Source organism: Mixophyes fleayi, chromosome 1 (genome assembly GCF_038048845.1).
Source record: "Mixophyes fleayi isolate aMixFle1 chromosome 1, aMixFle1.hap1, whole genome shotgun sequence".
In the NCBI taxonomy this organism is placed as follows: Eukaryota; Metazoa; Chordata; class Amphibia; order Anura; family Limnodynastidae; genus Mixophyes; species Mixophyes fleayi.
The window spans coordinates 394877539-394903943 of NC_134402.1; the positions used below are offsets into that span (position 1 = coordinate 394877539).

The window sequence follows — 26405 nt, forward strand, 5'->3', positions numbered from 1 at the left end:
GAGCCAGGCTGAAAAGCTACGACATAAAAAGGTTAGGCAGTAACAGAGACATTACCAGAGATGGAAACAAAACAACTATGGACAAGAACAATTCAAGAACAGCACTAGCAACATTAATGGAAGAACAAACACCGTATATTACAGGCCTTCCAGAGGCATCAATGCTTAGGAAGGATACTTGTTGTACTACACCGCTTTGCTCCACACGTATTGTACAGTATTTCTGTTTTTCTTTTTAAACATTGCCGTTTGGTAAACTGGCCTGGAGACAATGCAGCACTGTGCAACAGCAGTGTAACTTCCTTTGTTGCAAGTTAAGAGTATTATTCAATTAAATGACCACGATGTCCGAGTGCGCATATCGCCGGCCATTACACTAAGGTATTTCCGCAGCTCTCCATCGCCATAGATGAAAAATGAGCAGAGATCTCAGCCTCAACATCGGCGCTGTGTGTCTCTGTGGACTGTTGTGCCGATTAGAATCTCACCCCAAGTGTTTAAGTAACTGAATCCTACACTGGAAGAAAAACAAGACATGATATCTGATCTTTCCTTTCACTTGTCAGATTAAAAAAAACAAAACAAAAACAAAAACCCTGAAATAACTGCCTTTTATTTACATTTAATAATGCTGTTACTTTAGTAGATACGTCAGGCAAAACTAAGAAGAGTTTTTAAACCACTTTCAGATATGTATTCTGTAGTATCTGTAATTTAGTGATGTTTTGATAAAAGATAACATGGTGTTAAGTGAATTAATCCAAATCACTTCAATCCAATCCTTATTTCTTCCTGTGGATTAGAAGGACAGCAAATCAATAGCAAGCCCAAGATTTATGTCCAGTCTACATATCAGTGTAAACTTTGTAGTCAACTGTTTCTCTACATCAGTGCAGGGACAGCCGACAGAGCATACATTAATAAGGGAGAGCGAAGGAGAAACACAATATTAAACGTAGCAAATATTAATCTACACAACTTTTCTTTGCCATGAAATCTATGACATCAGTGTGTATGATGGGGATCCAGGACTATGGAAATTAGAATATTTTTACATTACTTCTGCACTGAAAATCTCCCTGCATTAGAACACACAGCATGAGAGTAACCTCTTAAAAAAAACAAAACAGTATTCTGTACTTTACCAACCCTTGCAGGAACACGTAGCAAAACAAAATCAGGTTTAAGCACAATGAATTATTCTGTATGAACATTATTTATTTACTTTCAATGTATTCCACAATGCTTTACAGCTGGGGAAATTAATTTAAATCAGGCAAAGTAAGGCAACTCCAGGGCAAAAACTGAGAATTTCAATCACTGCTGCAAATCCCACGCAAGTCACAGCCACGAACCACGGAAGTAAAGCAGAAGAGATGGCAACATTAGCTAATTCCTGCTGAGTGAAGATTTATTCTAGCACTGCGAGGTAAGTAATATGGATGGGATCCCCCCACCCCCATTCTTATGCATAACGTGAGTAGCATGTCTATAAAACGTACATCAGCAAGGTTGTGGAAAGTCCCATGATATATACTACTGCTGCACTATGCTTTGAAAAAAGAGTAAGTTACAAATATTCATCATATGCAAACTCCTGGAAACTAGAACTTATTGCAGGCATTGATACAGTGACCTTTATGCTGGAATTGATTTAGAAGCTCAATTTAAGCATCATTACATCAGAGGACATTTTATAGGCGATTAGCACTCATACTGAATTATAAGAAACACCTTAATATATAAATTTGAACAGTGCTGGCACTATGGGACTTATGTGGTTCCCAAGAACTTCAAAAGGTTTACAGCAATTTTTTTTTTGCCAAATAAAAGGGGAAAGTAACCTGCTTGACACGCCAATACAAATAGGATGCTAGGTGTGTGTGTGTTAGGGAATTTAACAGTATCTGGACCATTCATACAAGTGTTCCCGGCATCAGCAGTTAATAGAACGCACAGTCCATGTGTATATTACCAGCTTTGTCTTCACTAAATCCAGAGGGGAAAGTATAAAATCTGCTTCTGGTCAATGTAATTCTACACAATATGTTTTATCCTGACAGTTTCTATTACCCGTTAACAGTACAACAAATACATTTTCTGATGTGCTGATCTAACTTATTCATTATGTGAAAGACTGTGGGCATTCCCAGACTGTGCTGTTGGCCTTGCCACAAGTATTTATTCGTCTGCCAAGTTCTAACTTGCAAGTAAAGCCAGTAAGACTGCACGCCATCAGGTTACCTGCAGCTAAAGACTTTGCTGATGTCTTCATGAGCAACACACTCCAACTTCATACCGGGCAGCCATACAGACTGCCAAGTGCGGGAGGGACGCTCTGCACACCACACTTGGCTCCGGCACAGGTCAGAGCACCAGTCTATCAGTCAGGAGAGTGCTTACTTGTTTACTGTGTCCCCTGCAGGAGCGGGAGGGATACATGTGCAAGCATCCAATGCTTGTAATTACAGTAAAATGTGTTATTTTCCCTTCAGACTGAAGACAACATCCTGTTTCTGCAGAGGTGGAGAAATCCTCACATTCAGATGAGTCCTAACCACCAATTAAATCCCCTGCCTCAAAATGACATTCACAAGCCCACATTGGCATCATGTGTTTAACTCTGGGACTTTTCAGTCATGTTTAAAGCTTCAGATGCACAGAACATCCCGTTAACCCTTAGGGCGCCTGTGAAGCTTTATTACCAAAGTGGATATAAAACAACTCAGATTAAGATACATAGTAGTCATTAGCCCCCATATGGTTAAATAGGCCTTTTTTATATGGCAAACCAATTATTCTCAGCAGTGTAAGGTTCCCTGCCATGCTTTACTGTGTAGTTATAGAGAGAAATGCTATGTATCTTAAACTCTACTTAACAGATGCTGTAAAATTTGCTTTAGTGGAGAAAGCAGACATACCGAATGTCTCACCCTATACTGCTCTTTACCACAGTCTCTCAATGAGAGCAAAACTTGCAACAAAAAAAAACACAAAAAACTAGTGACTCAATTAAAGGAAATCTGTATCTTGAGAAATCATCACTAAATATACTTTATTATTATTATGACTCATTCATGTTGCTCTGTAGATTGAGTTCCCAATGCTCAGACGCAAATACCAATTTCTGTCCCCAGTGTAGTAAAGGCCATGGGCATACAAGACCTTTCATTAACTGTTGTGTGTTGTTTTTTGTTTGCTTGTTTTTATTGTTGATACACACAATAAACACATCCTTTACAGAATATAATAAGTTATGAAAACTCACCACATGATTATCAATAAAGCTAACTAACAGTTCTTCAACCAAAGCAATAGGAAGTGGAGGAGACGCATTCCCACAGGCCAAGTTGTCACAAATGGTGGTAACAGCCAACCTTTCAGCATCTCTAAGCAGAGTATGGCTTCACCATGAGGCTCACCCTACAGCATGCCTGATATTACATATAACCGGCTGCCATCATTTACATCTGATGTACACTACTTTTTGAATTCATACAAAAAGATGATCAAACAGCAGTTGGGATTGTAAAGATAAGCCGGACTCCCCTAGATCATGCAGTTTGCACCATAAATTGCCAATACTGTTTGAATCATACTAGCATTGTCAGAGTACTTATTAAACAAGGGGATGACTACAGAAGACCAACTATGTATCAAGCACAACCTCACAGGCAGTGCAAAATATTTTTACCTATTATTGCAATGGCTCAGTATATAGTAAGGACTCGCAGCATGCCATAACACTCACCAGCCCTTAATTCAAATTATTATAGAGCTCCAACTAAGGTCCAAATGTCATTATTATTTAAGGCGCCACAAAAATCCAAATTGCTGTACAGTGGGAAGTAAAGCATATAACAGACATAGAACCAACAGGCAAAGGACATACAAGAAGAATTTAAGCTCTCATGAGCTGGGCCTTAAACCTCACTACTCTTTGTTTTCATGTCTGCATTTATCTTGTACACCTTGTATGTCCCTGTTTTATGTATGCCCTGTTTTCAAAACTGTTCGGCTCTGTGGAGCACTGTGACACCTTACAAATTAATAATAGTCATATGAATTATTAATAATAATAATAATAATAATAATAATAATAATAATAATAATAATAATAAGTGGCCTGATTCATTAAGGAAAGTGAAGCAAAAAAAAAGGAGTAACTTTGCACCTGGGCAAAACCATGTTGCAGTGGAGGTGGAGGTACATTTAAAATGTGTGGACAGATTTATAGTTGGGGTAGTGCATGTCCTATCAAGTATTTTTGTGATACATGACAAAACAGCCAGTATTCTCCTCATGTGCAAAATAAATACACTAATCTGCACCCCTTGCATTGTAACATGGTTTGTTTAGAAGATCTAGTCTTTCTTTTGCCTTACATTCTTTACTGAATAAGGTTTAAGATGTATTCCAAACAATAAACAAAAAACCATAAATCATGTATATACCAACATATAGTGGAATATTATGAATGTCTCTTTTGGGTGAAATGTAACAAATACAGATGAGCAAACCCAGCATAATTTAATAGGCGGATCACTTACTTACTTTACCCCAGCAATGGCTTGTTTATGTTGGGTTTTTTTTTTACTATATTTAAAAACCTCAAAACAAACAGTAGAAAAAACTGCCATTGTGTGAAATGAATGTTTCCAACATCAGACCATTTACATGGGATTTTCTGACTTTGGCAATGCTAGTAAACACGCATAATGCCAGTGGATATGAGCGTCAATGGTAAGACACCTAGCACTCAATGCAAACAATTCACAGGCAACATTATGTCTTGAGATTGATTTATCTGACCAAAGTGTATGAAGACCCAAGTTAATGTAAGGAGTATGGGGTGGTGTACCTTGGCACAGTCATTTCAGATCACAATGCTTTGCTGCATCACAACTGTGTAATGGGCTCAGTTTCATAGGATTCCATAGGAAAGATATTTTTTCTACCATCTCCCCCTACTCATCAGTACATGTTGCTGTTGGGGTTCGCTTCACTCCGTCATGTATCCCAGGGCTGTCAGCCGTTTCGTAAACTATCCATGCGATAAATGGAGGAAAGGAGAAATGATCTAAAGAAGTAATTGCTGTAAGAAGATCCAATGTCCTCTTATTAAGCTGACATACACCAGATTGCCAGTGTATCTCACAACTAGAAACTATTTGCCCCACTTACTAAAGAGTGACAGCTATTCTAAAACAGGAGTTTCACACTTATCACATTCAACCTGAAGCATGCAATAACCAAGACATCCTCAATTTTTTTTAAACAGTGAACAAGGACAATGTGATTTTGGCACACTGAGCAGTAAGTTGCAGTTTACGGGTTTTAAATGTAAAATCAGCACTCAACAAGTTAGACACAGTATTTTAGTAATATTAGTAAATAGGATTCCACTGCAACAAAGAGGATATGTTTACTGAACTGAATGGAATCCTGCTGAATGTATCAAAACTGCACAACACATGATAAGCTTCAAATCAAACGCAACATGAGCGAACACCAAAGTTTAAAGTTTAAAAACAAATAAAATCCAAAACTGTCTTTAATGTTTGCTGTACAAATAATATATGTGAATGCAGATACAACATAGACCATCAGTATAAACATAGAAAGCACTACACCAGGCTAACCTGCCTCTCTCTAGGTGTTGTGAAACTACAAGTCCCAGCATACCATGACTGCTATCAGCCTCCTATCAGCTGGCAGATCATTTTGGGGCTTGTAGTTTCACAACCTGGAGAGCCACAGGTTGGCCAGGCCAGCGCTACACTATAAAGACACACAATGAAATAATGATGTTTTACTATGTGAGTGCACAAGACAAGTTCCCCACAAGTCCACAAACGTTTTCTATGGTGAATAGAAAACTCAGTAAATTTTACAGGCGGGTGATAACGAAATGCAACACCATTTATTAATTTTAAAGACTTATCCACTGCCCTAGGAACTCCTCGAAGGGAAGAACACGTCTGAATTTCACCATTCTGTGCCACAGGCAGTAAGTGAGAGAAACTAAACAAGTATGTCCCAAAGGGAACAGAAACGCCTGCAGCTGCTAATGACCTTACATATATTGCTGGAGAATTTTTGATGTTGTAATTTGTTATTTCTGGTTGTTTTTTTTGTCTTTTTAAATAAAATTAAGACAATTCCTGTTTTAGGTTGTTCCAACAGAAAAACCTGATCTTTCCAATCTGCTGATCAAATACAATCAGCACTGCTCAAAAATATCAGTTCAATAACAGATAATAAAACATCACATATGTTTTTAATCTATTTAACATCACAAAATGATTTTGTGTGTGTTCTCTACACATCATTTACATTTCACACATGCAAATTATATTTCAGATACAATAATGCATTCTGAATACATATTGTGGCTGTTGATACAAAATAACTGGATATATGCATATACATGCAGAACATTCTTATGCTGTTCTGTGCATCAGTTATACAACAACAAAACCCCTGTGCTGTTTTCTTACCAGTTACCTACACCTATTGGCATTTCTGTCCCTGTTCCATGGTCTTACGAGTTGCCTACTCCTATTGGCATTTCTGTCCCTGTTCCATGACCTTACCAGTTGCCTACGCCTATTGGCATTTCTGTCCCTGTTCCATGACCTTACCAGTTGCCTACACCTGGCATGTCTGTCCCTGTTCCATGGCCTTACCAGTTGCCTACACCTATTGGCATTTCTGTCCCTGTTCCATGGTCTTACCAGTTGCCTACACCTGGCATGTCTGTCCCAGTTCCATGGCCTTACCAGTTGCCTACACCTGGCATGTCTGTCCCTGTTCCATGGCCTTACCAGTTGCCTACGCCTATTGGCATTTCTGTCCAAGTCCTGACAATGTTTAGTTTATTGCTGATGCGGAATCCCTATAATCTGTATAGGGGCTTACCAGGTGTGTATAGAAGGGCTCGCCTTCTTCCCACAACACGTGTCATTTCTGCTAGTCCCCTAATTTACAGCCCATACCTCGGCTTTCCCCCAAGGTCCCCGTTTCGTATTACTTAGTCATCATTTCCCATCCCTCTCTCTGAGGAAGGTAAGGTGATTATATTACTTTACCAATGCAGTCCATTTTTAACACTTAGTAACCACCTTACTCTCACTCTCTTTGAGGAGAATCAATTGGACTCTAATCAAGTTTCAACATCCTTCCTTTCTAGGGTCTGACCATTGACTCACCTGGGGGTATATTTAATAAACCGCGGGTTTGAAAAAGTGGTTATGTTGTCACTAGCAACCAATCAGATTCTAGTCATCATTTATCTAGTGCAATCTAAAAAAAAAAAATGATAGCTAAAATCTGATCGGTTGCTATAGGCAACATCTCCACTTTATCAAACCCACACTTTAGTAAATATACCCCCTAGTCTTCTCAAATCGGGTTTCTCCCCTCTTAACAGCTGTTTTATCAAATAGCAAGCGGATTCTCCTTATCACAGAATGATTGGGAGGTAGTGGCAGAGTCTTACATTAGTGCCATAACAGTAAAATACCAAGGATCACTTAATTACTACACAGCTCCTATTTCATTTACTTTGTTTAATAAATGGGATCGGATCACAATGATTTTTGCTTTAAGCACTGTGCTGCTCCACTCATTGTTATACATCGCTTGTAGAAGTGCACTTTCTTCATGACTACCTTTCCTACACTCTCAGTGTTCACAACTATAACAAAACATTTTTCACAAATTCGAATCTCCTTTTAATAACTCCATTAATAAATGCAAAGTTAGCAGCAGATTATAGCAGAAACTGACTACAGACGTACAAATTCACTTCAGAATATTTGGCAACAAACTTTTTCTGCTTTCTATACTGCATGTCTGGCAATGTATTGTAGATGTCACAATTTCTATTTTACTGCTCATCCAATATACAGGTCCAGCTCAGTCTTACTGCAGTGGTCCAAACAGCGCTGTCTCCTACAATTGGCAGCTTGAAGCAGCCACCAGTGCTGAAGTGCCATGCGCTGGCAGTGCGCTCATAGCAGAACAAGCACAACGCTTTCCAGAGTTTGTAGTAGTGTCAGCAGGAATGAATTTCACAGCCTAGCGACTGTAAGATCCACAGATAATTGGCTCCCACTGAAGAGTTGACTGAACACACTGGGCATGGCAGAGCAATGCAAAATGATTTTGTGTGGTACATGGTTAGAGGATGTCCATCCCACCCATTTTTTCAGGTAATTTATAAATTATTTTTATATCTACTGCTACCATGGTTTAAACACCAGGGGTATTAAGAGGCTTCACTGTTGCGGACAAAATACTTTGTTTTTTCTTATTTAAAGGATTTTTTTTTTCATTTATATAAAGTCATTTCATTATTTCATTGTGGGCAAAATATTGTAATGTAAAATTTCTTCAAATCACAGTTTGTGAAAAGCCACCAACTGATCTGTTTAGACTGAATGTCGTCATCATGACTGAGCATGAGAATGCCTTATTAGAATATCACAGATCACAGGTTTTGCCTTCCTGTTTCAGCTTATAATAAAGTGCAGCTCACTCCTTCAAAAAAATAAAAACATTTGGATAGAGCTGCTATAATAACACTACGACATATGGCTTCTACAGGGGTCCTGTCTCAGTCACTGCTGACATTCTGCTTTTTCCATGCTATCTGCTGGCTTGAGAAGCATCAAGCATCATGCCTACCCTCTTGCCAAGTTCGGCAGCTTAGAGCAGGGAGTGACACTAGTAGATCAGGCATTAGGAATATTATTATCACCTGGCATATCTTTAGGACTCTCACGTGTCCCTGTTGTTAACACTGTAAATCTGTAACCATTTCTTTCATAGACTTCAGATTGATGCCACAAGATTAAACATGCTTTGTGGAACCCGTTCTTGTTTTACAGAATCTGGCAGCCAAAAGAAATGATATGGTGACTCTTATGGGTTTGAGCAAACAACCAGTCCCGTGACTCCTACATATCTACAGCGTTGAGTCTGGATAGAATGTGCATGCTACAAAAACATCGATACATTGATAAGAAACAAGTACCCAACTTCACATTTGCAGCTATAAATGTTTCTAAATGAGAACATTATTTTGAGTTGCTCCCTACACAGGCGATAAGTGAGGCAGTGGTTTTAAACTACAAATCATGTACCTGCTGCATTTACAGACCTATGATGTGGCTATGTCACAAGTACATAACATCATGCTCACCAACTAACTCAGATCTTCCCCCACCCCAATATATTGTACTGTTATAGAGTTATCAAATGACTTCAAGGTTTTTGGAGGAAATAAAAGGTGAGAAATTATATAATGGGTATTACTTGGGTTGGATATAGAAAAAAACAGAGTGCCAGAGACAGCCTCTTCCCCATCCAGCAAGTGATCCTAAGCCTATTTGCGAAAACTACATACTTAGGGGCAGATTCGATCAAGAGCAAAGTCCCGTAGGAACCTTGTGAGTGGCGAAACTGCTCGCTGTACCAGCAATTACAATACAGAAATAATTGCTTATTTCTAACCAGGACCCTTAAGGAACTTTGACTATGGCTCTTATTTTCACCTAATTCAAAAGCAATGACTGCATTTTCAATTTAACTACCATTTGTGTAAAGTCAGCGTAAATCAGGTGAAAAACAGCAAAAATCATAAAATTATACATTGACAAATAAGTAGGTAAAAAATATGTAAAAGAACAAAAAGCACTTTAGAGGGTATGGAAATATTTTTTTCTTCCTATATTGACTTCAAATACAGTTCCTTCCCCGATAGTATATAATAGTGCTTTTAATGATACACAAGTACTTTTTTAAATAAGCTGAGAATGGGCAAATTGACTTTAATGTGGCTTTCTGACAAAGACTATAAACAGCAGTAATCCTGGTCAAAAATTGCAAGTATACTACAACACATTTCTCTAAAGATGAAAAAATATGCAAAGAGGTGGAAAGTATTAGGATACACTTCTACAAAACTTTATACCATAGGCTCCTAATGTCCGTCTACCGGGGGCTGAATCTTCCCCAGCACCCAGTTTGAGGATATCCTTAAATATATTCTAACTTTCAAAATAAATACTTCTCCTTGATAAAGGTCAACTTTATTTTATTAAATTTAATATATCTTAACCTACATTGATATTCTGGTCAGATACAAGCCCCTAAGGCTTTTGATCTACTTCCAAAACACCACACCTCTTTCTCTAGAAATTCCCCGGAGGCATCTAGCACAGTGAATGGAACATCAGATATGTGTAATAGAGAAACGTTAAGTCCGTTTTAGCCTGGCAGAAACTTATTTTTTGTGGTTGAGAATGATTCAATTATTCATTCGTATTTCATTTTTTAACACATGAAGTAGATATTACACGATAGATCAGCATGAATGTTGGATAAGGTGCGTAGAACTTATTTAAAGATTGCTGCTTTCTATTTTTTTTTTGCAGTTTCTCAGCAACGATATATCCCAAATATTCCCTGGCGTGCTCAGGCAACCAGACAACACGGAAAAGATGCTGGAAAATCTGAGAGAGCAATCACAGGCAGATTTTTATCCTGCCTTCATCCAGTATAAGGAGAGGAGCTTACACTTCAAATGAGTAATTGGATTTTCAGAACACCGAGTGGGCTTCCTTTGCCTCTTCAGTCATGACAGGGCCACAAGGTAATGATACATCTGCCACGATGCAACAACCTGGCATGTCTACTGTCAAGAGTTGAAATCATAAAGGAATAAGCTGTCGTTAACAGCGTCTTGCCGAACATTGGAGCTGTCAGACTATTGTTTTCCCTCACTCATATGGGGGCTGGTGTGGGCTTACAAAACCTGTCAGTTCTGCAAAAATAAGCTTTTAACCTCTGGGTTTTTTTTCCCCGCTTCCCTTTTATCACTTCAGCATACTTCCATCGGTCTTACTGTACAAAAGCTTCTAATTCTGCAAAAACAATTAGCAGAACAGTTAACAATGGAAGCAGAGATGTGAAAATGTAAAGCTACATAAATAGCTCCCGTTCAGTCCATTCCTTTAAGAGCATTAAAACAAATTTAATTATAATTCTTTTGGCTGTTTAAAACCAGTATTTATATATACACTATAAATTATACTTTGACTTAATTTTATTTTACAATTTGCTTTCTTATGCTATACAGCCAAAGCTATGGCTTCCTGACCTACCGCTGTATTTCAAATTACAGTGATTGTTAACCTTAATGTAACTATAGTGATTCAAAATGTTAACTATAAAATGATGTTGCAGTCTTGGGACAATTTAAAAGCCATGTGAAGCAGGATGTATCAATACAATTTTTAAACTATATGCCGTTGCATATTTCCATATGAAGATGAGGTGAATATTTAGGACAGGTACCACTATTGTAGATAGTGTCTTATGCACTATGTGCTTAGCAGAAAATATAAAAAGTAGGAGTTACCCTGAGACCTGGGAGAGAGTGTCAGGCCGTAGGCACTCGATTTGCAGAAGATCTGCAAGGTATAGACGAAACTAGACTAGGGGTATATTTACTAAACTGCGGGTTTGAAAAAGTGGAGATGTTGCCTATAGCAACCAATCAGATTCTAGCTTTCATTTATTTAGTGCATTCTACAAAATGACAGCTAGAATCTGATTGTTTGCTATAGGTAACATCTCCAGTTTTTCAAACCCGCAGTTTAGTAAATCTACCCCTAGGAGTAAGCATATTGCAGTCTAAAAGCCTGACTCGAAAGATGTGTCGGATTGTTCGAGTACAGAGCTCGCTTCCAGGACAGATTCCTCTATAGCTCACAGCTCTACTGCTGAGCCGACCTGGGAGTGAGCATAGTGCACAAACTAGTGTATAAACAGCATGCAAGATTAATGCTGTCTCCCAGGTCAAAGGGTCACTGGTGAACCTCCTCAACCTTTTTTCTTTTTTGCTACCTGCAAATAGTACAAAAGCAAGAAATATAAAACAATCAATCATAGACCTGACGTATGATGTAAGAAAAATGGTCAAATCAAAGACAACGTTTAAGGTCAAATCTAACAATCTGCTGAACTGCTGTCTCAAACCGATGTGCATGACCATAGGATGGAGTCATCCACAAACTTTTGTGCCTAGCATTTTCCAGATATACAAAAGGTAGCTTTCTAAAGCTGCTGTCGTTCCATATAGGAAATGCTATTTTCTCAGTCACATGAGAGAGCTTTAGCTCTAAAAACAAATCTTGCATGTACAACAGAAGCGTTTTGTGCTACAGGAAAACAGTGTTTCCCATTGAATGCAATCTGCTAGATACAGGACTGTACATCTTTCCAGCAATAAACCTCCTCCAGAAGGTGCTTATGTGGCATTAGTCTTCTATGTTAAGATCAACAAGAGCAATATTGTGAATACGCATAATAATTTGATAACATTGGATTCACAAAGCAAGAGATAAATATGCATGTACATATTTACAGTTAACACATTACTACATAGAAGTTAACTGGAACATGGAACAAATGTATTTTGTACATCAACCCATTTAAATGTTAAAGTTAAGCAGCTTTTCTTCCCACTTGATTGTATTTGCTTGTGTAATGACAACATATAGGGCGACATGGTCTAAGAGAAATCCAAAAATATCACTGCTATAAACAAAATATAGTAAATGTCTTCTTAAAACCAATTACATGTATATTATTTTAAGACAACAGACATGTGTTCGGTTTAGCTCAAGCAATTTATGATGGCCGTTACCCTATATACAGACAAATCACACCAGTTGTCAGATACACTACATGGCTAAAAGTAGGTGGACACCTTTGTAATTGGGGTGTATCGCCATTTCAGCCACACCCATTGCTAAGAGGTGCAGAATATCAAACATACAGCCATGCACTCTCCATAGGTAAACATTAGTAAATGGATGGGTTTTACTGAAGAGACCAGTGACTTTCAACAAGGCACGATCATAGGATGCCACCTTTACAACAAGTCAGATCACATTTCTATTGTGCTTGAGCTCCCCCCAGTCTACTGTAAGTGCTGTTATTAAGTGGAAATGTGTAAGAGCGACAACAACCAGGAAGCAGCAGGCCACACAAGCTCACAAAACAGGACCATGTGCTAAAGCACTTGGAGCATAAAAAATGTCTGTACTCAGATCCAACACTCCTTATCAAGGTCAAACTGCCTCTCGAAGCAACGTAGGCAAAAGAACGGTTCATCAGGAGCTTCACGCACACTCTGGAGTGACAAATCATGCCTTGTCCTCTGGCAGTCTGACAGATGAATTTAGGTTTGGTGAATGCCATGAGAACGCTTCCCATCCAAATGCGCAATACCAAATGTACAGTTTGATGGAGGAGGAATAATGATCAGGGGCTGCTTTTCAAGATTTGGCCTGTGCCCCTTCGTTCCAGTGAAGGGAACTAGCAATGTTACAATATACGACGACATGCTAGAGATGATGTACTTCCAACTTTGTGGCAACAATTTGAGGAGGGCTCTTTCCTTTTTCTGCATGACAATACCCCTGTGCACAAAGTGTGGTCCATCAAAAAATGGTTTCCCAAGTTTGGTGTGGAAGAACTTGACTAGCCTGCATACAGCCCTGACCTCAACCCCGTAGAACACTTTTGCAATGAACTGGAAAGCAGACAGCAAGCCAGGACTTATCACCCAACATCAGCGTCCAACCTCACTAATGCTCGTGTCTGAATGGATGCATTTCTGAAGGCATTCCTGGAGGCTGTTATAGCAGCAATGAATGCAATGAATGTTTTTGGAATAAAATATTCAACAACCACATATGGATGTCATGTTCAGGTGTCCACATACTTTTGACCATGTAGTGTAGAAAGGCTCTCGTTTTTCTACTAGCCCAAAAACCAGACTGCCTGAACACCCAATCCTAGGTTAGTAACACTCTAGATCAGGCCTGGCCAACCTGTGGCTCTCCGGGTATTGTGAAACTACAAGCACCAGCATGCTTTCCCAGTAGATAGCCAGTCGACAGCTGGCAGGGCATGATGGGACTTGTAGTTTTACCACACCTGGAGAGTCACAGGTTGGCCAGGCCTGCTCTAGAGAGTGTTTCACTTAGTAAATGAATATAGATTCCGTTTTGGATGGAATTATTCTTTAACATGACACTGTATTATGTTACCAATGTTACAATAAATAATTATAAAACATAAACATCATACACAAGAATTCATGGCATTAGTGTAAAATAAATGCTTTTATAAGCCACCTACATTCGCTGCTTTCTTGATGTAAGGGATTTGTGTTCCGCTGTTCAGATCCTCATTTATTATAAGTCTTCTCGCCCACTGTCCTGCCCTCACCACTCCACTGCCATGGATTAAAACCAACATTTTTTCTGGATTTGTCATTGCATCCTTGCTCATAAAAATAAAACTCTTTGGTTCACTTTCAGTGGCATCTATCTGAAAATAAACATTTAAACACACATGTAATTCACATTGCATGGGTATATATCTAATGGGTTATACATATTTGATGTATCATACAAATATTCATATGCAAGGAGTAGACCTTAGTTTATATAATGCAGCGCACAACAGGGCAGATGGCACAGAATGTTACAATTATAGCTCCAATGTGCACTAATGATGCTTTGATAGAGACTGAAACATCTGTACAAAGGGCTGACAAAAGAAAAACAACAAAGTAGATAAGGAACAAGTATTATTAAAGTTATAGGGGCATATTCAATAGGATTCGTGCATGCGGCTGCCCGTGTTAAGTGTCATCACGGTACCGCAACATTGCAGATTTCCGTGCAAATCCTAATTGAATATGCCCCTTGGTGTCACACAGTAATGACTTTGTGTCCTTTTTATTACTTTGAGATTGTTCCTGAAGTTAAACCAGTTTACCCAGAAGGAACAGTGGCTTAAATAGCAATGTATAAATATAGGCTAATAAAGAAGGAATGTCAAATGTCCTATTGAGTTGTAAGTTAGGAATATGAAAGATTCTCCCCCTTCAGGCAAAAAGCATTCCATCAAGCTTGAGGTTGTGTACAGAAACCAATGCTTTCATATAGAGTGAGATAAATGGAACCGTTATGTTCAGGTTTTACAGAAGATTTAGTGACCAAGGCTGCACAGAAGGTCATGTGCTTCCACCAAACAGTGATGCCAGGATAGGAAACTGGATCACCTGAGAAATTAATCTCTACTAATCCAGAGCACTTTCCTCTTAACCAATTTAAAACACCCAAAAAATCAAATTCTGGATAGAGGGACATCACCTTTCAAATACCTAACACCCCGTGCACATATTTTGCTTAATTATATAAATTAGTGCTTAAAATAAACATTCTACAACCTGAAAGTGGACAAGAATTGTAAAAAAGAAAAAACAAACAAACATTTCCTAGACTTCTTGCTGGTTTGATTTGCAGCAAATAACGGCATTGATGTACTAGTTTTAATTTGGAGTTGACTTCCTTCTGTTTTCCCAATATTCATTAGTAACAGAATTGAAGATCTGATGTTATCTTAATTAAGTGACAGAACCACTTTTTCCGTACATTGCTATTTAAATTCCAATGCAAGTTATATTTATCTGTATACGGTGGCTTAGTTTTTAGCACTTCTGGTTTACAGCACTATGGTCATGAGTTGAATTCCCAACCATGGCCTTATCTGTTTGGAGTATATATGTTCTCCCCGTCTTTGCGTTGGTTTCCTCCAGGTGCTCCGGTTTTCTCCCACACTTCAAAAACATACTATTAGGTTATTTGGCTGCTATAAAATTTACGTGTGTGTGTGTGTGTGTGTGTGTGTGTGTGTGTGTGTGTGTGTGTGTGTGTGTGTGTGTGTGTGTGTGTGTTAGGGAATTTAAGCTCTAATGGGGCAGGGACTGATGTGAGTTCTCTGTACAGCACTGCGGAATTAGTGGCGCTATATCAATAGCTGGTGATGATGTATAGAAAGAGCACAATAGTGTAACACTGTGTTGATCAGGTGGTGCTCAAAGACTATGGTGCTTTTATTATATAAATACAGTAGACCAGTTTTAATGTTGTAATACTGGGGCTTTATAGGTAACCAATAGGTATTACAAGTTCCTCAAGAACTCCGTTTATAGTTATATTCTTCTAAATCAGTCTCTGCTATATTTTCATAATATACTTTCATTCTCATATGCCCCCTTCACCTTACACCTTATCCTTGTTTCACAAATCATGAGACGCCAACCCAATTTTCTAGCAGATTTGTCCTTCATTTGTGCAATGAAGATTACCGCCTCACGTCTTAACATTATTCTATTCGTTAAACAACAAATCATTTCCTCTGACATTTTAAATTTCTCAGATTAAAAGTCCTAATTAAAACTTCATACAACAGCAATTTGGATTTTTACCGTGGTAATTCATTAAACAGAGCTTTCACTGAGGAACGTCCACAAAAGGTCAGGGCTGAGCACAACCTTGCTTTATCGACAAATCAACCAATAACACATTTAGTCCTAAGAGCAGCAAGACTACAGAAAGCAATTTGTATCTATTAAAGCTGCAGAGTATGATGTGGGTTAAGAAACGCCATGAGCATTTTTCTGCTCTTTAAAAATAGACAGAGGCAACTTAGCAGGCCCAAGGGCATTTCAACAAAAACAGGATACTCCATAAAAATTGGTTAAACACAGTTGGTACTTTACAGCTCGGATGAGAACCCACCTCTTCAAAAAAGGACAAAATCATTTCTCAAGGCAGGTAAAGATGAGCAGAGTTATAATTGGGGAGCACTGAGCTACCAGGGACAAGACAGGCTGATTCCAAACACTTCATTAGTGTTTGGAATTTACTGATTTATTTTACTTGGAAAATGATGTAATAATTGATTTTTAAGTACCAAACAATTGATTGCTCAAGCAAACATATGTGGTTCCTCAAGGCTATGCCAACCTTTTCAAGAATATAAATAGAATATGTCCCACCTAAACATAAATCACCCACCTAACTGGTACACTTTTGAAGTTACAGAACTAATAGGTAAATAGGACAGCCCATCCTATTCTAGTTGTACCAGACAACTAGTGACACACGTTTTCTATAGCCGTAAATCACCATCAGGGGATTTAATCTTCCAGTAAAAATCTCTAACATTGGGTACTTCATACTACCAGCATGACTAGAGTAATGACTCAGTAGAAGGGCAAGATGCTATAACGGTCAGCCTGTGGAATACTGAGGCTTTAAACAATTAAACATTTAGATCACTTAGGAAAACGCTGTTCATCTGTACTGCCTTTGGATATGATATAGTCCAGCTCTGGGCATTGGGTAACATTGTATAAACACAAAACAACTTTGCCTAGATAAAATAAAGGCTGTGTTGACACCAAAAGCACAGAAAGACACAAGAAAGAGAAAGCAATGTATTTAGCAAGTAGTGAGCAGGAGGACCTCTACATATCAATAAATCAATATAATCTAAAAGGTGGAAAACACCCTTAAAACTTGGGTGCTCAGAAATCCTGCCGCGAGGTCCAATGGAGATGTGATCTTGAAGCATCAATTCACTATCTGCTGTCCTCCCCTCTCTACTATATAACAGGACACATAGCTGCACGGCATTAACTGCTGCATGAAAATGGAGGAAAAAATATATATGTTATGGCTAACCCATCAGCTGGCAGGATGTCTATGTGGGTACGGAAATAGGAACATTTACTGCATGTTAAGTAGAGCCATCATAGTTGCTAAATCATTAATATTTAGGTGTAGTTTATAAGATAAAAAGATATTTGAATGGCCAAGTAATGCACAATAATAACATTAACCACTGCACCATGTTCAATTAGTGTTTCAAGTTTTATCAAGATATGATATTACATTCCCTTGAAACAGGAGATTCAGCCTCAAGACATATGGGTGCTTCTCCCTGGACTACAATGCCGACAAGGATTTTAATGTCTGTCTTTGTGTGACACAGACAATCACGCATTAAGAAATACAAGATCCACAGATCAACATATACAATACTACAAATGCACACTGATCTGCCAATTAAATAGTTACGCTGATGGTGAAGAGGCATTAGACTTGTTTTCACTTTCATCTTACCCCATTATGGAGTATAATGGGTAATAAATCAAATCTACATCTTTGATTGGTGCAGGGAAGTAGGAAGGTTAAAAAGCAAAAACACATCTCTGGACAGGTTGCGGATTACTGGATACATAAAAATAGATGTCCAAAAAAGTTATTTAAACATAAGATCGGTGTTACAGAGCATAGCTTGAAATATTCAGAACCTCAAACAAGAAGAGTTTACATTTATATATCACCTAACATTTGTCTTTGTTCTTTACAGCCCCTTAAAACCTCAGGTTTCTTAGCATTCATGAAATTGATGACAAACGGGGAATAGTTGTGAGAACCTAGTGTTCCACTAGGTCAGAATAATGATTTACTATCATGTGCTGAAGTAATTTCATTAATGTCGATAAAAAAAAAAAAAAAATTGGAGGTGGGGAGGGGGGGTGGGGTGGGTGGGAGTTAATACACAGATAGATTAATACTATTTCCTCTACTATAATGTTTTGGCCTGTCTCTGAATAAATCCCATGAAGCTTCAGTGATACACTATATTAATGGACCTCACTCCCTCTTTACAAGACACTGCCCAAAATTAAGAGACAAGTGTTCCCTTAAGGTGGACCCATCCATTGCATGCATTGGAGGCAGTCATTTTGTGTTCCAAAACAAAACGAATCACAAAGTAACCTATCAATCCCCTGCAAACTAGGAACAGTAGAGGAATGAGGCACTTTGAGTGAGTAGGTCTTAGTGCCTCATGACTCCGCCTTCCCCAATACCTTTGAGTGACTCCCCAAGTTTCCTCTGAAAAATATAAACATAACAAGCATGGGTAGGAAACTGGGCTGGCATGGAACAGGTCAAGGAAAATTAAATGTGAAGCATAATTCACATTTCTCCTCCTCAATCCTCCATGGCAGCCATTACAATTGGATGTAGCCAAGTTATACAGTAGGAAAGGCTGCGAAAAACAAACTAGTCACATATGCTTCAAAACCATGAATTTATTTAGTGGCTGTGTGGAGAACATGTCTCCAAAACTGAAAGTCAGTGGAGGAAAATATATCCAGTTGACAATGACCATCCAGCTGCTTTCCAAAGCAAAATGTTGAGTGAGCCCTCAGGATTTCTGGCACCTTAATAGCTTTCCTCTTACAATTACTTCCCTGATCGATCTGGAACGGTCTTATTTAAAAGGGGCACATCCTTTCCAAGGCCCTGCTGGAATCACAAAAACGTTTTACTGTGCTTGGAGAAATATATGGAAATTACCATTAGCACATTAAGGAGTACAGTTTTCTTTCCCTTTCATCATTAGGCTGCGGACAAAAGATGTCACTACAACCTCCTTATTAATGTGGAATGTAGATACTACCTTAGGCAGAAACACTAGATGGGCTCTTAGCACCACTTTATCTGCATAGACATTCAGAAAGGGCTCTTTGCCCCACAGCGCAGGCAGAAGTAATCGTCACCAAGAACAACCTGGGTACCTTGTTGCCATACTATCCACTTGAGGAAGCCTGAATTTTCCTATCAGTAGCTGCAACACTTTCTGGTCTAAAGAGCACTCAAGTATGACTGTTTTCAACTGGGGTAAATGGCTATTATGTTCTGCTTGCCTGCTATATGCAACGCAGAGAGTGTCTTCAGATTTTCTTCTGAATAAGTCACGATTCTTACTACTTCCACTATCAAGGTTCTGCCTCTTGTACCTCCCCGTCACCAATCCAAATGTCATCAGGCAGTGAAGTGAAAGTGCATTCACAAAGTTCCAGAACCTGAGGAATTTCCTGTGATGAAATGCAACAGACATATGAAAATAGGCATACTGAAGAAAGTCTATGGACGTGAGAAAATCCCCTTCGCTGAGAGACTTGAAGATAGAAATCACAGAATCCAAGCAAAAGTTTTTGGCATGGACAAACTTGTACCTCCTCAAATCTAGAACTGTGCGAAAGGCTCATGAGGACTTTCTGACAAGGAAGAGTCTAGACTAGAAACCTGTGCCTTCCTGACCTGCAGGAACTATAGAAATTGAATGATCCTCTCTCAAGGATTGCAGGCTGTTTTACAAGGCTACCAATTCTATTACAGTTGACATAGTCCTGGTGTGACATTCATGTATTATTGTTATTTTTCCTTAATATTCAGGTATGGCGATGTATATTGTATGCTACCTTGTAATGTAATCTCAATGTGTGCTTTGCTAAATGGCATGAGTCAATCATCTTTTGACATTAACTAGGCCCAGGGACATATAAGCATCTCTGAGGAGTTTTTTTGCATGCAGAGGTGGACCTAACCGGCCAAGCAAAACAAGCTGTGAACATTCCAGATCTCAGGACATCCCTAACTCACTTTGAAAGCCCATTGTCATCTTGTAAATCAATCTGGTCTAATTGAAAATTTAATTCCTCAGATGGGGGTGAGAGCTATGTGAAAAGGGTTTAAAATCTTCTGCCTTAGATAATAAACGTGTGCATTTCTAAAGCCCTACAGTATCCAGGTTGAAGTGTGCCATCCTTCTCAAAGTATACTCCTCTCACGCCAAGTCTGGTTTTACTTCCTACTTTATTTCTGAAACTTATTTTGAATGTCTTGCTATTAACCGTTTTGTATTTAAGCCTTGGAAATATTTTTCTGATTAAATACATTTAATCTAGCATAATCTCCGTGATTCTTTGTGAATTTACGAAACCAAGTAAGGCTCATATTAAAGGTATATGTGATTTAAGTGTATAAGATTAATAAGTGGTTTTGGTGAACGCAAGGACGTCATAGTAAATCCTTTGTGGTGGCAGAAAAGGTGTATTCATTGGTAAGAGACTAAGGTGACTCCAGTCCGGTCTATTTACGAGACACCAAAGATTTCTTGGATAAACTTTCCGTTCTACAGTGGAAACCTAACTACATTCTTGTAATAGCGGATGTTCGGGCGCTATAAACAATCATTCGACATGAATTGGGTATTTTAGCGGTCAAACAATTTCTGAACACCACTACATTTTCTGGGAGGGGTTTAAAAATTTAATCTTGGAAGCCATTCTTTTTATTTTGACCAACAATTATTTTCGGTACAAAGACAGTTATTATTTGCAGTGCATAGGGACTGCTATGGGCACTAGGTTTGCCCTGACCTATGCCAATCTCTTTATGGCCTGATGGGAAGACACTTGGGCCAGGGGGAGGCAGGAGTTCGGGGCGAGCCTGGTGTCATGGTATCGATTCATAGATGACATTTTCTTTATGTGGGAAGAGACTGAAGCGGAAGTTATGTGGTTCTGGGATTATCTGAATTCCAATGAATCCCACATTGAACCGGCATTCGATCATAGTAAAATTCTGTGAATTTTATATATCTATATATATCTATATCTATATCTATATCTATATATTGAGAATGATACTATACATACCAAAAAATATAGAAAGCAGACTGATAAAGCTTACTATATGCATTTCAACAGTCCTCACCATATTAATTGGCTCTCTAATATCCCATTGGATCAAATTAAACGTCTAAAAGGGAATTGTACAGAGGACCAAGTATTGGTTAACCAACTTAGAGATATGAAAGAGATATTTATAACTAGGGTGTATAGCAAAGCCCTGTTAGAAAAATCTGAAGATGAGTTCAAGAAAATAGACAGAATAGACCTTATTACCCAGAGTAAAAGGTCGGAATCTGACCATTCAGGGAAACAGGAATGGGAATTTCTATCTCAATAACATGTGGTAATTGAAAGGGCAGTGCTGTAAGATTAGAGGATGAATTTATAGTGGAAGAAAATCGGGACAAGAACGAGAGTTTTCCCAGTGGCGTTCTGCAGTGCGACAGCACTTGTCACGCTTCAAACGTCAGTCAGGATGGGCACTGGCAGGATTGGCTCTGACACAACAAGGTCTAGAATGCTGACAGTTCAGGGCAGAGAGTCCAGGAGGCAAACAGCGATGGCAACAGCAATCACAATCAAGCTCAGAGGGCAGCTGAACAGATGTTGAAAGAGCAATGACAGGTGATCTCTGTCGGTCCCATAGCTGAACAGAAATGGTGGTTCAGTAGATGCTAAAACAGTCTTTTTTTGGTGCGAAGTCGATCCTCAGCACCGATATATCCAATGCTTTATATTTGTGAGAATAAGAACAGTGTGTGAGCTTAAGCAAAGAGCTGAGCCAATGTACAGCTTACTCTAACTGCCGTCATGATTCATTCAACTCAATGACTTTTAATATGTATTGTCTGCTCACTTTTTCTCGAACATATGAATAAAGTGACCTGGCAACAGAGGCCATAGTCACGCCAGATTTCAAAGTTGTTCTACAAATTTCCATCTTCCTATCCATGGAATCCACATCTTCAATAGGGACAGCAATTCTGGATGACAAACTAGCTACAGGTGCATCCACTTTTAGGACCAAGCTGAACTAAACCTCTATCATTGAATGGATACATATGTTTCAATCTCTTTAAGTCAGACTATCACTTTTCCACCTGTAAAACACTGAACAACAGTGCTGGTAGCAAAATTGCCTAAAAGTGAAAAAAAAGTGTGAGTTCATGAATCTATAAAACAAATATTTATTAAAACATATAAAAAAACAAAACAAAAAACACACATAACATATCCCCTGCCACATGACAATAAAATTGCAAACTATTTTTCTGGCCTTCCCTTCCCCTTTATATTTTTTTTCTGTATCCCTTAAATTTGGAAGAAAAATAAAAATACTATTGAAGTTAAAATTGCAAACTATTAGCAGATATTATTATTATTATCATCATTTATTTGTTAGTCGCCACAAGATTTCCGCAGCGCCGTATACAGTACAAACAGTAGACTATACAAGATGAAACAGTACAGAACAATAAATAAAAAATACCAATACTTCAGAAACTCCAGGCAGGCTGATGCAATAAGCATGGAGCTGAAGAACAGGTGAGGAGACAGGAGGGAAGAGGGCCCTGCTCATGTGAGCTTACATCCTAAAGGAGGGTAGACAGAACAGGCACAAGGGGAGCCAGAAGAGAGCGAGTGGAGGTGGTGAGGTGGTCAAGTAGATGGTTGGTAAGCTTTACGGAAGAGGTGAGTTTTCAGTGCGCGTTTGAAGGAGCACACAGTAGGAGAGAGATGGATGGAACGAGGGAGGTCATTCCAGTGAAGGGGGGCTGCACGGGAAAAGTCTTGGATTCTGGAGTGGGAAGAGGTGATAAGAGAGGAGTAGAGGCGGCAGTCATTGGCTGAGCGCAGGGAGCGAGCAGGAGTGTGAATGGAGAGGAGGTTAGAGATGTAGGGGGCAGTAGAGTGTGAGAGAGCCTTGCACGTGGTGGTGAGGAGTTTGAAAAGGATTCTGTAGGGGAAGGGAAGCCAGTGTAGGGCGAGGCAGAGAGGGGAGGCCGAAGAGGAGTTGCGTGAGAGGAAGATGAGTCTTGCGGCCGCATTGCGTATAGAGCGGAGGGGGGAAGAGATGGGAGTGGGGGAGGCCAGTGAGGAGGAGGTTGCAATAATCCAGGCGGGAGATGATGCGTGCGTGGATGATAGTTTCGGTGGCATCCTGAGAGAGGAAGGGACGGATGCGGGCGATGTTGTGTAGCTGGAAGCGACAGGACTCGGTAAGGGAATGGATGTGGGGGGCAAAAGAGAGAGAGGAGTCGAGGGTGACACCCAGGCAGCAGAGTTGGGTAAGAGAGGAGATGGTGGTGTTGTTGACGACAATAGAGAGGTCATGGTGGGATGGGAGTCTGGGCGGAGGAAAGACTACGAGTTCCGTTTTGGAGATATTGATAATGAGAAAACGTGCGGACATCCAGGAGGAGATGGCGGAGAGGCAGTCAGATACCCGAGAGAGGAGGGTGGAAGAAAGATCAGGAGAAGAGATGTAGAGTTGAATGTCGTCAGCATAAAGGTGATACTGAAGACCAAATGAGGAGATGAGAGCGCCAAGTGAGGAAGTATAGAGCAAGAAGAGTAAAGGGCCGAGAACAGAGCCCTGCGGGACGCCTACAGGGAGAGGGTAGGGGGAGGAGGAAGAACCAGACGTGGATACAGAGAAGGAGCGGTTAGTAAGGTATGAGGTGTACCAGGCATGGACAGATCCAGAGAGGCTGAGAGAGAGAAGGGTTTACAGCAGGAGGGGGAGGTCCACAGTGTCAAAGGCCGCGGAGAGGTCAAGGAGGATAAGTAGGGAGAAGTGACCCTTGGACTTGGCCGATAGGAGATCATTAGTAACCTTAGCCAGGGCAGATTCAGTGGCGTGAAGGGGACGGTAGCCGGATTGGAGAGGGTCAATGAGGGAATAGTCCGAGAGGTGTCTGGTGAGGCAGCTGCAGACAATCCGCTCAAGTAATTTGGAGGCGTAGGGGAGTAGTGAGATAGGGCGATAATTAGCAAGAGAGATGGGGTCGAGATTGGGTTTTTTGAGGATAGGAGAGATTAGAGCGTGTTTAAAAGAGGAGAGGACTACACCAGAGGAGAGTGATAACTTGAAGAGGTGTGCGAGGTAAGAACAGGCAGTGGGAGAAAGAGAGCGAAGGAGGTGAGAGGGGATAGGGTCGAGAGGACAGGTAGAGCAGGGCCATCTTTTCCATTGGGCAAGATGGGCGGGTGCCCCACGGGCAAGGGGGCCCCATAGGCAGGGCTCTTAATGAGAATAAATAATCCTGCAAAAGAAAAAAAAACCTGCAAAAAAAACCTTCAAGGGTCACTGAGCAAGTACATCTATCTATCTCTATATATCTATATCTGTATATATATATATATATATATATATATATATATATATATATATATATATATATATATATATATATATATATATATATATATATATATATATATATATATCTCTATATCTAGGGGCCCCAGTGCACTGCTTTGCCCGGGGGCCCATAATGTTGTTAAGATGGCCCTGAGGTAGAGGGTGGAGTACCTCAAAAATGCATAAATGTGCATAACATAATAGAAATCATAAGCGCTCCATAGTTCAGAGTACAGATTATATCCACAAATAGAACCACGGTTCAATCAATAGAAATCACTATTAAAACACCTGTGCCCATTCCTTATGAATAAGTTCTTTCACCACCTGATGTATCAGGAACATTTTACCCTTTCTAAAATCGATTTGTATGTCTTTATGGCAGTTTGGCTTTGTATATATGCTTAAATAAAATCTCAACATTGTCTAACTTAAACATCATGTGTCGGACTCCCATTGTTCCACAGATTGTATGTGTGCTAGAAGGACCCTCTTACCTCTCCGTCTGTCTGTCTGTATTACCCAGTATTGTCTATTACTATGTTTGTCCCCAATTGTAAAGTGGTACGGAATTGTATGGTGCTTTATAAATAAATGATGATGATATAGTTATATAGAGATCTCTCGCTCTCAGTATATATTTTATGCCTCTACAGTAATTTATTCATAAAACAAAAATTATGTTGAAAGCCAGATATTCCATTGTTTAAAAACTCTTGACAAAATCTCCCATTGCCATGCAAAATGTAAAAAGGAAAGGACAGCCACATGTGACTTCCTTGCTACAGTCTGAACAGTACTGCTGAAGTTGAATGGTTTGCTTGGCAGCCATGTTCAACAAAGCCTTCAGTAATGACAAGCAATCTTGTATCAATATATTTTATTTGAGCTAACATTTTAGAAAACAAAATATTTGTGTTTCCTCTTAAATCCTCCATGGTAGCCTTTACAATTGGTAGAATCCCTTTCCAGTTTAGGTAGAAACAGATTAGTAATCTCCCTTCAGATGGGATATAAAGCAGCTCCTCCTCTTCCCCTATATATTTTCCGGTCTCTAGTAATAGGTAAGTCAGGTAGTGTTTTATTGTTTTCTGCAGTGTAGTGGCTTAGCTTGTCTTGGGTCCCGGTGAACCACCATCCAATGGAGTAAGCCAAGGACTTGGCTGGCTGTCCAGGGAACACCAGCCTACCTCCTGGGAGCATATCTGGAGTATCAAATTCAAAATTTGTTGCATTGTTTCAGACCTCAGATATTTGCACATGTGCGCTCGCTACGTCATAGGTCACAGGGTACCCAGAAGACCAGGCTAAAGGACTCCTGAGAATTGCTCAAAGCATTCTGTACAATGGGAAACGTTTTGCTACAGCTGTTTGAGGCTGGCAGCTGAATGGATCCTGAGTCCATTCCGCCAAAAAGCTGAGGGGCATCCAAAACTAGGTAAGCCTCTAAGATAGGAGGTGTGTGCTTGTTTACAGTTTTTGTTAGTAGAGCCTTTGGAAGGGCAGACATACAGCAAACTACAAGAGCACTGAGTTTGCGGAGCCTGTGATAAGCCTATAACAATTGAGTCGGAACAGGTCCTTGTGTAACATACAGTTCTCAATCCA

The 26405-nt window shown here is 39.5% G+C and overlaps 1 protein-coding gene across 1 annotated transcript in view; it reads right to left on the minus strand.

Moving 5' to 3' along the window:
* ARB2A (ARB2 cotranscriptional regulator A) overlaps nucleotides 1-26405 on the minus strand; it is a 342205-nt gene that overhangs the window by 271961 nt on the left and 43839 nt on the right. Inside the window, exon 6 of the mRNA XM_075180973.1 lies at nucleotides 14221-14412. Coding sequence (XP_075037074.1) covers nucleotides 14221-14412 — 192 coding nt within the window. The remainder of the gene's footprint in view (nucleotides 1-14220; nucleotides 14413-26405) is intronic.